Here is a 14,328-nt window from a genome sequence, read left to right on the forward strand (position 1 = left end):
AGTCCTTGGGCTTAAGAAGGGAGAGAAGTCTACGAGGAGACAACAGTGGAAATGCTTCTTCCTTCTTACAAAAGCACTCTTTGGGAAGTCAGTATCCCTCCTGATCACTTGATGCTACTATAAGTATAACAATGCCAGAGGTTGCTGCAGCACTTCCAAGATGATGAAGAAAGTCAGCTAAGCAGCATGGGGCTCCACTGATAACAGCAAAGGTAGAAAGCCACTGAAGACATTGAAGTAGCTTATCCCTGGACTCTTCATGAAGTTAGATACTACTTTAAACGATTTCTAATTGAGCTTTTGTAACTTGTAAATAACGAATCTTAAGAGTAGGAGATCTTAATAGTGGGAGTTTCGTGACTTTCTACTTCTAGGCCCATCAGACATGTCATGCCAGGTCTACTTACACAATGTTTTGAATCTGTGTGTATTTGACATATGGTAGGTAGGAAGGAGTTCAGATTACCAATAAATCTAAATCTATAAATAAGCAACCCTTTTCAGATAAATGTTTCTAACTTGCCAGTCATCAAATCAGATAGTACTAATAAAATTATAATTAATCCATAGTGGAGATTATTTTTTTATTAAAAATCATCTATTCAACACATTATTTATATGTCTACAAATATATGGCACACTACTTATGTATATATGAGTATATGGTGACATTAGTTGTTTAAGAAATTCATAAAATATTACCTTTGTGACCATCTCATTTTGAAAAAAATCTATTCACATGTATAAGCACTAAAATCTGAGAATATAAAGTTCTCACCATTCAAAACCACCCAATTACAAAATTAAATTCAAATAATGAAGAAGTTAAACTGAATAGAATAGTATAGTTGAACTGTACAGATAATAGCTATGAATTACTATATCAAGTTAATAGTAACAATTTAAATCAAGGGTTGTCAAGGGTTTTCTATTAAGGTCAAAACAGTAAACATATTTTTAACTCTCTGAGCCACCCAGTCCCTGTTAAACCTACTCAACTCCATCAATGTAGCCTTACAATGAAGTCACAGACAATAAAGGAATGAATGGACATGGCTGGGTTTTAATAATAAAACTTTATTTATACTAACAAGCATTGAGCTGGTGGCTCATGAACTATAGTTTGTTACTCTTAAATAAAGAGTTTTTAAACTTATTCTTCCAGAGCTTTCTTTTTGTAAACATCTTGTAAATACTAAGTAAAAATTTAAATAATCTTGAGACTTTGATCTCAAATGTTCTAAAAAGCTTAAATAGTTAAAGAAACAGCAATTAGTTTTAGTGGATACTTATTTAACTTTATTTTACCCATGAACTCCACATAAATATGGAAGATCCTGACCATATTTCAAGGATGAAGCATTATTTGCAAATTATCGAGTTTACTCTAGGCAGTGATCACAGTGTAGAGAGCAAGGTAGTCTTAGAATCTTTGGAAGATGCCAGAATATTTTAGAAGCTTCGGTGATGAAAGCTTTGTTCAAGATGTCAAGACTTTGTCCAATGGTGGGTGATGCTCCAGCACACATATTTAGATGTGTGTTATTGTGACCAGTAGAGACAGGCCTTGGTTGAAAAAAGATATTGTCTCCGAACATGAAAGACTATCTGTGAATACTAAAGAACAAAGCATGTGGCTTAAAAAATCAGGCACCTGCTCATTACTGTTACTGAGTCATACAGAAGCACGTACTTGAAAACTATATACAACATGACAAAAGTCTTCAGCTCTTATGAAAAGCATCCAAAAAAGAAAGTTACAAAAACACCTTCAAGGAACTACCTGTCATTCTTGGCCTTTAGTGGAGTAGACGAATGAGGCAGCTTCTTTCTAAAAGGGCTTCTAAAGGCAATTTGATCAGAGTTAATCGTTTCTTATACTTTATATATTTGCCTTTTCTCTGTTTAATGACCTGGGACACTTAGAGGACAAGGATAGCTTTTGACATGGCTAGCCATATAGAGATATGAAAATAAACCTAAGGTTAGAAACATATCTTAAACAGCTAGGGACAATCTGTGCGAGTGACCCCCCCCTCATCCCAGAGAGGTTTCTAAACTGCTTCATTTCTTTCTTTAGTAATACTAAGTTTTCTATGCTGTCCACAGGCGATAGGTAAAGCCCACAGAGAATGATATCTTTTACTCTCTCTATCTTAAGTGTGTGTGCTTAAGATATGCACCCTTCAAATACCAAATACATACAGAACCAAGACTTCTGAGAATGCCTTTTCATATATATACTGGGCATTATATAACATGTTTGCTAGACCTAAAAGTAGAAAAACACACCTTAGAGTAGAATCTGGATTATCTATTGTTAAGATGCATTTAAATAAAAATTAAGGAATTTCAATAAAATGGCTAATTTTATGCTTTGTCTATTCTATGAATTTCCATATTTTCTCGCTTTATCTTCAGTAGGTTACATATCTGTCTCTCTTGAGCTTTGTATCAAGCTTGTTACTACTAAAGAGAGTGGGAAGACATATAGAAAGTCTCCCAGGTATCACTTTCACTGAGGGCATGGTTCTAGCCCTAGCTTCATATACCAAGCCCTACAGAAATAAAATGTTCCTTCTGACTTACCAAGTCCCCTAGAATCACAGCAAAGAACACTTAAAAGTTATTCATATTGATAATTTTCTTATTTTCCTCCTGATTCCCTGTTCTCCCTTATATTTACTTTCTACAAATGAGTGATAGTCAAATTGTAGGGCATAAATCTACATTGAACCAGGAAAACGTACTTTAGGAAGAGACACACTATTAAAGAGAAGTGGAGATTAGAGAATGCTATAGAAAATAAGTATTTAAGCTTATCTCTGATAAAAAGAGCACTGTTTGGTTCATGTGTTCCCCAGGATGAGATATAAAGTGTATTTATTACTCAATGTAGATTGTAGACAAATGTTAAAAACTTGATGTTCCAAGAACATAAACTTAAATCTTTGGTTCATAATCATCATAACAGACTGTTATCTAAATGGGTTTCTTCTGTTATATCAAACAGTATTATAAACCATTTCAACAGTGAGATACGCAGGCATCAGGAAACTTTGAGATTGTTTTTTTCAATAAAGTAGAAGCATCATGGTTGATGATTACTCTGGCGGTTTTAGGTGTGATAGAACTATGTAGAAATCCTGAATTAAAGAAAGCAAATATAGGTTCATGACTGTAATTAAGATGAGATATAGGGTTGAGGGCAGATGCACGACAAAGTGATATAGCAGTGTTGACAATGATAATTATGCTGATGGAGGTGGATAGCTTTTATGGAGAATGTATGAGACGCCAGTAGATGCTTTAAACTCATTATGGTTGTTACTCCATTTAAACCTCACATTAACCCATGAGACCATCAATTAAAGTTGGAAAATGAGTACAGGGCGAAGCTACAGGAAATCATTAAGGTAACTTCAAACCCATTCCTGAAGATATTAGGGAAGAAGAAAGAAGGGTGACGGATGGTTTTTTGCAAGGATAGGGAAGAGAAAAGGGAGAAGCTTAACTTTAAAGAAGAGTATGCACACATTCACTCACTTCTCACAGACATAGTGGTGCACTGTGCCCTGTATCTGGTGTTCTAGATTCAAAGGTAAATGATATATAGTCCAGTCCCATGAGAAGTAATGATCTTCTGTGGGAGGACCACGGAAAGTATGGTAGAGCAAGGAAGGCACCATTAGTTCCAAAACTCCTTGCAGCAGAGACCCTCTTTGAGGACTTTCAAGCCCAGAAGTCATACAAATTTGGTAGTGCTAATTCCTTTGGGATTTTTTTAGCAGATCGTGGATTCTGGTCCATGATACAGGTTGGTTTTTATGCACACCAGACATTTCTACAGCGAGATTGAGCACATCACTGTAGAAATACAAACATGCCAGCAAAGATAGCCAGCAAAGATAGCATAACACAGAACAGGAGACCCTTGCTACCCAGATTACTACATGACAACCTAAGCAATTGGTTCTCAACCTTCCTAATGCTGTGACTCTCTAATATGTTTCCTCATGTTGTAGTGACTTCCAACCGTAAAATTATTTTGCTGCTATTTCTTGACTGTAATTTTACTACTGCTATGAACTGAAGTATAAATGTCTGTGTTCTCTGATGGTCTTAAGTAACTTCTGTGAAAGGATTGTTAGACCCCTAAAGAGGTCACAACCCATAACTTGCGAGCTACTGACTTAATTTTGCTTCTCTTATCTACCATATTACTCTAACTTTCTAAATCAACATATAAGTCACAAACTGAAAGCAGCCGTGGTATTCTTGGCATACCAAGAACACTCATGTTTGTTGTTCCATTGAGTTGCTTATTTGGGTTTTGTAAAGGATAATGACAAGGATATGCTTTATAAGGAGACCGCATAATTGAGCAATTTTGAGGTGTTAGGGTGCTTTTTTAAAAAAAAAAATGGAACACTCTTTATTAGACTATTGTCTTCTGATTCTTAAACCATTAACTATTTAATACCATTTTTAAAACTCATAAGCAAAATCTTTCTCAATTCTTATACCAGATATTAACTGAAACAAGAAAGAAAGGAAATAAAAATTGCAAATTAAGCAAATTAATTTAAGAAAATGAATATGCAATTTATTTCTTATGAAAGGATTTCTCTTTAAAAACTTAAATACAATGAGGTTAAGCCACCTCACCTACAGTAATACCCTATACTGATTGTGGAAAAAATCAGCTAGTTCCTTTCATTTTACCTTCAACTAAGCATCAGCATTTTTTCCTATAAAGGGTCAAATAGTCATTATTATTGCATAGAAGATATGCTTTTGTTTGATAATAATATAGATTATTTGTACAAAAGGGGTTTCATTATGCTATTTCCATACAAGAATATTATATATTTCAATCATATTGATCAACTCTGGTGTTTTAGTTTTATTTTGTTGGGCTTTTCTTAAAGCTTAGTTTTATTTTTTTTAATTAATTAATTTATTTTCATCCTGGTCATAGTTTTCCCTCCATCCTCTCCTCCCAGTTCCTCCTTACCACCTCCCATCTGCCCCCCAATCCATTTCTCCTCCTCCATTTCAATTCAGAGAAGGGCAGGCCTCCCATAGATATCAGCAAAACATGGCATATAGGGTTTCAGTAAGACTAAGCACCTCCCCTTGTATTAAGGCTGGACAAGGCAAACTAATACAAGGAATAGATTTCCAAAAGTCAGCAAAAGATTCAAAGGCAGCTCCTGCTACCGCTGTTAGGAGTCCCACAAGAAGACCAAGCCACACAAATGTCACAAATACAAGTGTACTGTGAGTGTCTGTCAATTGTGTGTGTGTACCCAGAGAGGTGAGAGCAGTAGTCAGACCCCCCCCCCCAGAGTTGGAGTTATAGGCAGTTGTGAGCTACCCGACATAGGTGCTGGAATCTGAACTCAGGTAGTCTGAAAGAGCAGTAAGCATTCTAAGCCACTGAGCCACCTCTCTAGCTTTTATCATAACCGCTCAGCTGTGATGTGAAGTAAAAGCAGTCATGCATGCTGCTAAACAAATGAATGAACATGTCTATTTCTCAATATAACTTACTGTACAAACCTGAACTGTGACTTAGATCTGACCCACTAGTTCATATGTCAACTCCTGCTTTGGCCACTGCTACTAAGAAGCTATCAAATATCCATTAAACTTAACACACTACATGATATTTAAGATCTTTTCATATATGCTTCCTGATTCTGGTTAGTAAAACCTGTGTTATTTATAGATTCGTTAGTCTGATTAAAGAGACCCCACAGATGTAGTGATCTGAACAGTCAGAAATCATTCCTGGTTGCTTCTATAGTGGCAGTCCCTCTATGTCTGACAGGGAAAAAACCTGATAAATATTACTACTGCTGGAAACTCTCTGATGAAAGCCACTAAAGATTTCTTTATGGTCTTTAGGCTTTTTAAAAGCTGTTGCATCTTAGCTCTTATGTTTAGAAGCTGCAATCTCATTTTTTTATAAAGCTTATGAAAATGTTCACTGGTTATTTAGTATTTTTGATCTCTCCCAGATCAGTAAATATAAGGAAGGGACAGGCCACAGGATGCAAGAAGCCTGCATCTGTGTAGCTGCATGGAACAGAATCAACCTTTCTATTTTCTTTGACCAGTGTCCCTTGAATGATGCTTGAGGAAAAAAAGACATTTTTTTGGAAGGCGTCAACAAGCTGTTAGCCTCGCTTAGCTAATTCATTGAGTATATTAGATACAACAAATGCTGTCAGAAGAATTGATGTGCCATTTCAAATTGGAATGTCAAATTGGAATTCAATATTTCACAGCCCTATCAACAGTATATGAAAAACGTCCACTTACCTATCAAATACAGTATCCAACTTTTTGGATCTGTGACAGTCTGAGAGAAAAATCTTACTGTTGAGCTTGTATCTCTCCAATAAATATAATGGTGCCTTTTAATTCTTTTATATTTATTGCATTTTTCTGTGAGCTGCATGTAATTTATTTGCATTTTATATAGATTTTTCTTCTTTTTAAGTTATAAGTTAACATCTCATTCATCAAATATGTGATAAAAACTGTATGTATTTATTTGGCACACAAGTGATTCTATTTTTTAAAGTAGCATGCACGTACAAGTCTGCATGTATGTGTGTATGCCTGTATGTGGAGGTTAGAGGTCAGCCTGGAGCATCTTTCTTAACCACTCTCATCCTTATTTTACTTTTGGAATACAAGGTTTCTTTCTGAAAATGGAGTTCATATTTGCCTAGATTGACTGGCCAGAAAACTCCTAGAGTCTTATTGTTCATGCTTCTTTGACATTATGCCTGACTTTTATATGGGTAGTAGGAATCAAATCCTGGTTTTCATGCTTTGGAGGCAAACGCTTTACCTACTGAACCATCTCCCCGCACTCTGGTTTTTATGTTATGGGCTTTATTCCTCTTTGTGTTTTCTGAGTGGTCCCTTTATAATCTAACGACATTCCCTAATATTTTCTTATCCATTTATACTTCCTTTTTTAATATTCAAATCTTTCTTTTACATCAACTCATTTTGGTCACAATCCAACTTTATTTCTTCAGTGATTGTCTCATTGCCTCAAAATTAAATTACAACGTTCCCCTGATAATAAAAATAATACATGCCTGTCATGTAATAGAATCTCATACATATTTTGATGCATTTTAACTGTTATCTCCTACTTGCTTACCACTTTTTGTGCATCAGTGCAGCATGTTTTTAATTGCTTGAATTTCATGGCGTACTTTAACAAATGAGCAATTACGTTGCTTAGATCTCCCTGACTGTATTTATGCAATTAGAGACTTAAATTATGTTCAGACCAATTTTGTGAAAGTTCAAAAATTTACATTGGTGCTACTATTTGGAATCACATTCTGTTTACAGATTATTCATAGAATAGTTGGCATGTTTATATTATTGATTTTTTATTTTACCAAAAAGTATTTGCTACTCCCCTATTTTGATTCAGGAGCTTGCTAGGTAACCCAAGCTGGCCTTGAACTTACAATCTTCCTACCTCAGACTTCTGAGTATTGGTATTACTGACCACAGCAAACAACCTAACTTCCATTCATATTCAACTTAAACCCCATTGTCTTTCATTTTTAATGATTCCCTTGGATAACATTTTGGTTTTCTAACACTGCTGTAACAGATGACCCCAAACTTACAAATAAACAACTCCAATTTATTGCTTTGCAATGCTGGAGGTGAAAGTCTGAAATGGATCTCCGTGGGCTAAAATCAAGGTGTCGGAAGGACTGTGTCCTTTGAAGGCATTTCAGTAGAGTATCTATTCCAATGACTTTTTCATCTCCCAGGGCCATGTATGTCCCTTTAATTATAAATCCTTTGTTTCACTTTCAAAGTCAATAGCATTTCACTTCTTTGACCCTTCTTCCACAATCCTTTCCTTCCTGACTATGACTGGGAAAGTCTCTTCACTTACAACTTTTTGTGTGATTAGTCTGGGCCCTTTCAGACAGTGTCAGAGAATTACCCTATCTCAAGGATGCTACTATATCACATTTGCAAGATTCTTTCTGTCCTGTGGACTACTATGTTAATCATAGGTTTAAGATGCAGGCATCTTTTGAGTGTCATCATTCTGCAGATGATGCACACATTTTAAATTAGTTATGAACCTTTCTCCTTTCATTAAACTTCATTCTAATATTAATTGAAGGAGACTGTGATTAACTAGGGCTAGGGGATTTAAATAAAAAATGAAGTATAATTATTTTAACAATGCTTAACTGTTGGGAAGTTTATTTCACATTCTAAATTTCCAGCTACTATTTGCATATGAATCTTCAACTTCTCTGAAATCCAGCATTATTGCTGGTCCATTAAAGATCCCATTTCTTCCATTTTTCTTTCTCTTTCTGTGACTTCTAAGACCTCCTCCCCATCTTTACTCCTAAATAAAACTGCATCTGACTTCACTGGAAGTACAGAGGCAAGATGAACTGAAATTCCACATGGCCCCCTCCCTTCTGCTAACTCGCCTGAATATTTGCCCTATAACCAATGTCTAGTCATCATGGCTCCAGGCCAACGTAAAATATCCACTGTCATTTATTGTAGGAGATTATCTCAATGTCTCAGTGACTTCCCAGCCCCCCCCCCCCCGAACCTCAATTCTTCCTTCTCTCTGCTGAATTCTGAAGTTATAGAGTATGGCAGAGTATCTTTATCTGAGACCAGGAAGTTGTATTCTCTACAAATCATCCCACAAATCACCCCTAAAAGTGACAGGAAACGGAAATGTGAGTTTGAATGGGTTTTTATGCCCAATGATTCTCCTTTTTTATCAGGAATGGTATTATTTCTTTTGGTTCCAGACACTGGATACTGTATTTATTTTCTTTTGGGAATTTATTCACATAGTGAATCTGGCACTGTTTAGAACTTCTGTTTGGGGGTTTGCCTGGGGATTAAGAGGCCACATTCATCCTATAGATGTCATCATTGCATAGGTTAACCTATTGGTAAATGTCAGAGCCCTTGGGATCCAATCACATTCCTAAAACCATACCTCAGCGATAGGGATAAAGCCTTCAACACATGAACCTCTGGGGAACTTGAAGATAAACTATGACACACATGTATTCATGGACTTTTTATCTAATGGATAAATATTCACACCATGTTTATCTTTCAGAAACTTGCTGTCCTTATTCTGCTTTTTGCTTTTATTTCAAACACATTAGTCAAAACACTTTATGACAAAGTTTACTATAATCTGCATAATGAATTATGGATTTCCATTCTGTATTTTTTTTTTTGCTTCACGCAAATATAAAAGCTGCCTTTACAGATTACGATAACCATTCAGAGACAGACTTCTATGAAGTAAAAAAAAAAAGATCAGGTACCCCATTCTCAGTTTTAATGGGAACAAGGCCCTGCGTCAAAACACTATCAAGCAGGTGTGCCTGTGCCCAAGTGTCACAGTAGCAAAGTACTACCCAGGCACACCAGGAAAGACTGGCGACAAAATGAGTTCACATCCACGGTATCCCTAATTCTCTGTTTGCATGAGCTCAAACCTGCAAGCTTAAAAGATCTGAGGCACTCTTCTCAGATGCTGATTTTGAAATCAAATTGAGATAGGCCCAGCTTTTCCTCCAAACCTTTGAGTTGAGCCCTCTGTAAGCTTTCTCCTTGGTTAATGTGAAGCCACTAAGACTTTTGAGATATTCCCAGTTAACCGTTTCTTGTTTGCATGCTTGTTTGCTTGTTTCTTTGTTTGTTTTAACTAGCTGGCATGTACACTGCCCTGCTTGGACATGTCTTTTAAAAAAGGCAGGGCTATAAGCCACCCACCAAAGAGCTGTAGTTTCCCATTCTGTGTTAATGCCAGGCGTGAGAAGAATCTGCAGCCTGTGGCTTTGGCAAAGCAGGTGGTTGACTACAGAGGCCCCACAGAAAGGCAGAACGTGTGAACAGGGCCTTACCTTTGGGGATGGTGATCTGACAGCCCAGGTCACAGTCCTGTTGCAGCTGATAAAAAGCCACTTCCTGCAGCCGTGCCCGCTCCAGCTCCGAGAGGCTCTGGATGGGGACGGGCCTCAGGCGCACACTGCGGCCAGACATGCTGTTCCAGGTGAAGTCACCCTGCAACCAAGGGAAAACATGAAGCGTTACACAGTTCACTCATTTGTCACAGACTTCCGTCTCTCTTAGACAGTGACAAAGGCAAACAAATTTCACATTTGTGTTCTACAGCTGGTGCTCTTGTCCCCAAACCAAATTCTGTCTTGGCTTAGCATGAAGTTTCTTAGTTGGTTGCAAAAATCCAATTTGCTAAAATGACCCCTAGGTCAAAAACTCTCATCTGATGAAAACCACACGGAGAGAGGTCACAAGGGCTCTATTTTTTCTTATAGGTATATATAGAAACTGTTTTTTGTGTGTATTTTCATAACAGGAAAAACTGCTTGCCCTTGCTATTATGTGCAGCTCATATAGGGGACAAATGTGTTTTGAGAGAGTACTGTGCCGTGCATTTTTTAATCCATCTACCAACTCACTAGGGTGGCCAACATCTTTTACCTCATCGATAACATAATGGCAGCATTGAATAAATGATATTGCTAAATTATCCTATATAACAATATAATTTTTACTTAGCATCCAGTGGAATCTATTTCAGCAATCCCCGTGGATTTTAAAATATATAGATGCCCAGTACTTTTATTTTAAGCTTTCAGTATTGCCACATATATCCTCTTGTATGATTTAAATAATTTCTAAATTTCTTTTACTACCTAGCACAATTTAGATAATGTATAAATCATTGTTACAATCATGTATCATTTAGAAAATAATGGCAAAAGAGAAAAATCTGTACTTATTCAGTACAAATGTAAGATTTTCATTTTAGGAAATATTTGCTTCATGGTCAAATTCTATTTGTGGATGTAGGGCCCCAAAACACTGAGCACTGGTCATTATTTCAACATTGAACACATATGTAATATATTGTTGTAATATATGTTTAAGGAACATTATATCACTATGGTAATATAGTACCAACAATTATAATAATATGGTACTGGTACAGGAACTGAATATATATCTCTTTACATATTTACATAGGTTGAATAAGTTTCACAAAATCCTAAGGACCAAGCTAAAATTATATGACTTTAAAGTCTATGGCAAAAGAGTAACCACCATTTCTACTTATAGCACTTTCGTGAGCCATGTTTTTTAACAAAATAAGTACAGACAGATGATAATTAATGATTCGAATGTATAGAGGCATTTGATTTTAGTGTGTTCTACCCCAGTAAATCTAAGCATGTTTTCCTTCAACTGTAAGAGTACATTTGTGTGTACTTACACACACCTCTGCTGTTCACGGAGAGTGCTGGCTCCTAACTGCACTGAAGACTGGCAGAATGTGATGACCCGTGAACAAAACTACTTCCCACTCCTCTGTAACTCACCGTCTTTTGCTTCTGAAGAGGTCATTCTCAAATCATAGAGAATAAACACAGTGCCATGGATTCAAAGGGGCAGCATTTCCTCCACAATCAAGAGGGAATTTTGTTGGTAGTAGTGGTTTTGACTTTTATGAAGAACATCCAGTGCCTGGTAAGCACTCACATGTTCTCAGCAGGCTTTGGGAGGGTGATGTGGGGAGAAGAGTAAATTGACAAATATACCCCCAAGAGAGTAGGCTACTGACATATCTGGTCAATTGATGAAAAGGCCAAGACCAGTATATTCTTTTCTTTCTTTTGTCTATTGGAGCATGCTCAATTTTAAGAAGTTAAGATCTGGGGATTCAGGTCTTGGTTGTGCCCCTAATTCACATCCACAGAGGTGTTATGTTGTCTGTGATTTGCCTTTTCCCCAGATGAGAAATCTTAGATGAGTTTGTGAGATTAAATTTTGCTTCACAATTGTTTACTGGCACACGCGCATGCGTGCATACGTGCATGCGTGTGTGTGTGTGTGTGTGTGTGTATACAGGCACAGGTGTGTCAAAGAATACATGTGGAGGTCAGAGGGCAACTTATGATGATCAGTTTTTCTCTTCCATTCTGGGGTTCCTCAGATTGAACTCGTGTCCCCGAGAACAGTATTGAGTGCATTTACTCACTGAACCTTCTTGTTGGCCTATGTTTGTGCCTTTTAGATATGAAGTTTGAATATCTAAAACAGCTGATTTTTATCTAAGTGTCAAAATGAAACTACATACCCCTTTAAAAAAAAGTATTTAAAAATGTGACCTGTAGAGCACTCAATTACCTTTTAGCTGAGATTGGCAACCCCTTTCTGTCAATGGTCAGACAGTAAATATTTCATGTTTTGTAGGCCATTTTGATCCTGTCTCAACAACTTAACTGCCTCTCGGGTATTTGAGTAGCCATAGATAATTTATAAAAGAATTCTTTGCAGCATATTTTCCTAAAACTTGTTTACAAAATCAGATGTGCAGGCTACATTTGACTGTTGGCCTAACATACAGTCTCCCAATCTCTGATCTATAGTTTCAAATGAAATTCACTGATCCCTACTATCATATTTTGTTTTTATTTACTCTCTCTTCCTGATAAATTCAAACAATATTCAGGAGCATGTACTATACGATAAGCACTGTAGTAGGCTTGAGTTTATTTAGGTGGCTGCACAGTCTTTGTCTTCAAAGAGTTAACTTTCATGTAAGAACACAGTCTAGAAAGTACACAGATTGTGGTGTTAGAAATAAGCATCGCAAATTACATCAAATGCAATAGGTGCCTGAGGACAGAGCTGTACCATCTGTGTGCAGATCAAAGAAGGATTTGTAGATAAGGTAATGTTTTGATGGAGACTTGAAAGTTGACTAAGAGGGATAAGGGTTTTCACAGCAGAAAGTCAAATTTGAAGCAAGCACTAGTTACGAAGGTAATGAGTTTGAGGACACAAGCTTATTACAGACATCTGGAAGAATGGAAATAGCAGTGGGTAAAGGCCAGCAGAAGACAGGGCGTAAAAATTCTCTGAAGCCTTCCGTGTAAGCAACGCATAGTAGATTCATTTTTTTTTAACAGGTAAAGGCCAGTATATCAAAAACACTGACTAAAGAGGAACACATCCAGATTTGCAAAGGAAAGGATGGTGCTAAGAAATTTCTTAAAGAAATCAAGGAGAAAACAAGTCAAAGATGAAGAGATAAGAAATGCAGAGATGGTGGGCGTCAGGGCATGGCGGTGCATACATGAGAGCTTAACACTGGAAACATAGAGTCTAGGGGATCTTGAGTTTGAGGACACCTTGGGCTATTATATACTATCCCCAAAAGCCAAACACATATAGAGAGAGGAGGAGCGAGGGGGAACGAAAAAAGAGAGAGAGAGAGAGAGAGAGAGAGAGAGAGAGAGAGAGAGAGAAATGTCAAATTAGGAATTTTGATTCAAACTTGAAAAGAAATTTTAATGAGCCAAATAGAATTGTTAGTATACAAGTATAAAAGATAAATATGATTATAAGTGACCCAGGGAAGACTTCATCTGTGGTACCCATGACTACTCATCAGATCACATGGAAAAAATAAGACGTAAGCACAAAACTCAGTGATAGCACAAAATTACAAGATCATTCCCAGAATGATTGAATGAAAGGGAGATGTGTGTGTGTGTGTGTGTGTGTGTGTGTGTACGTGTATGGCACATGTGTGTGTTTCACTTGTGTGTGTGTGTGTGTTTGATACCAGGAGGGAAAAGGTTTGAGACACTACAAATTATCTCCTAAAGCACAAAACACTTTGCCATAGTAAATGTCTATCTGATTCAAAATACTAATAGTTCAGAGGGTGAGTCACCCTGACAGAGTATACATTAGGTCTGCTGTTAAGTTCAAATTACAGAGAATCCTCTTAAAATGATGGTGTCAGGAAATCTCAACAATCATTTATACATTTTGTTTATCATCAGAGGCACGAACTATATATTTTGTGCATCTTATGTAGGACTCTGTATATTATGCACGTAAGTAAAACCTTAGGACCTATTTTTGAACCAGCCTCAAGAAATGCAAATGCCACAAACCAATTTCTAAAAAACAAACAAAAGTCTCAATAAAATAGAATTTTGATTAACTGGAGAGCAACTCACCAACAACGTTAACTAGAGAGATATCTTTTTCATCAGAAGTGTATGTATCCACATTTAGGCAAAAAGAATCACAAAACAAACCCCAAACCCAATATTTATGCTTTATTCAGAAAGGTCATTCTTTTGAGCCAGTCTGTGTGCCTTTACAAACAGACTTGATTTTTCCATGAAATAATATTGATTGAAATAATTTTGGTTTGAGCCTACACCACAC

General features: G+C 36.7%; 1 protein-coding gene across 3 annotated transcripts in view; it reads right to left on the reverse strand.

Moving 5' to 3' along the window:
* The window catches only part of Arhgap6 (Rho GTPase activating protein 6), a 501,238-nt gene that overhangs the window by 78,020 nt on the left and 408,890 nt on the right, over positions 1 to 14,328 (reverse strand). For all 3 annotated transcript variants that reach the window (XM_085685233.2, XM_048446252.3, XM_048446253.3), the window contains exon 2: positions 9,963 to 10,122. In XM_085685233.2, coding sequence (XP_085541359.1) covers positions 9,963 to 10,122 — 160 coding nt within the window. The remainder of the gene's footprint in view (positions 1 to 9,962; positions 10,123 to 14,328) is intronic.

The sequence above is a fragment of the Myodes glareolus genome, chromosome X (genome assembly GCF_982192425.1).
Source record: "Myodes glareolus chromosome X, mMyoGla1.1, whole genome shotgun sequence".
Classification (NCBI taxonomy): Eukaryota; Metazoa; Chordata; class Mammalia; order Rodentia; family Cricetidae; genus Myodes; species Myodes glareolus.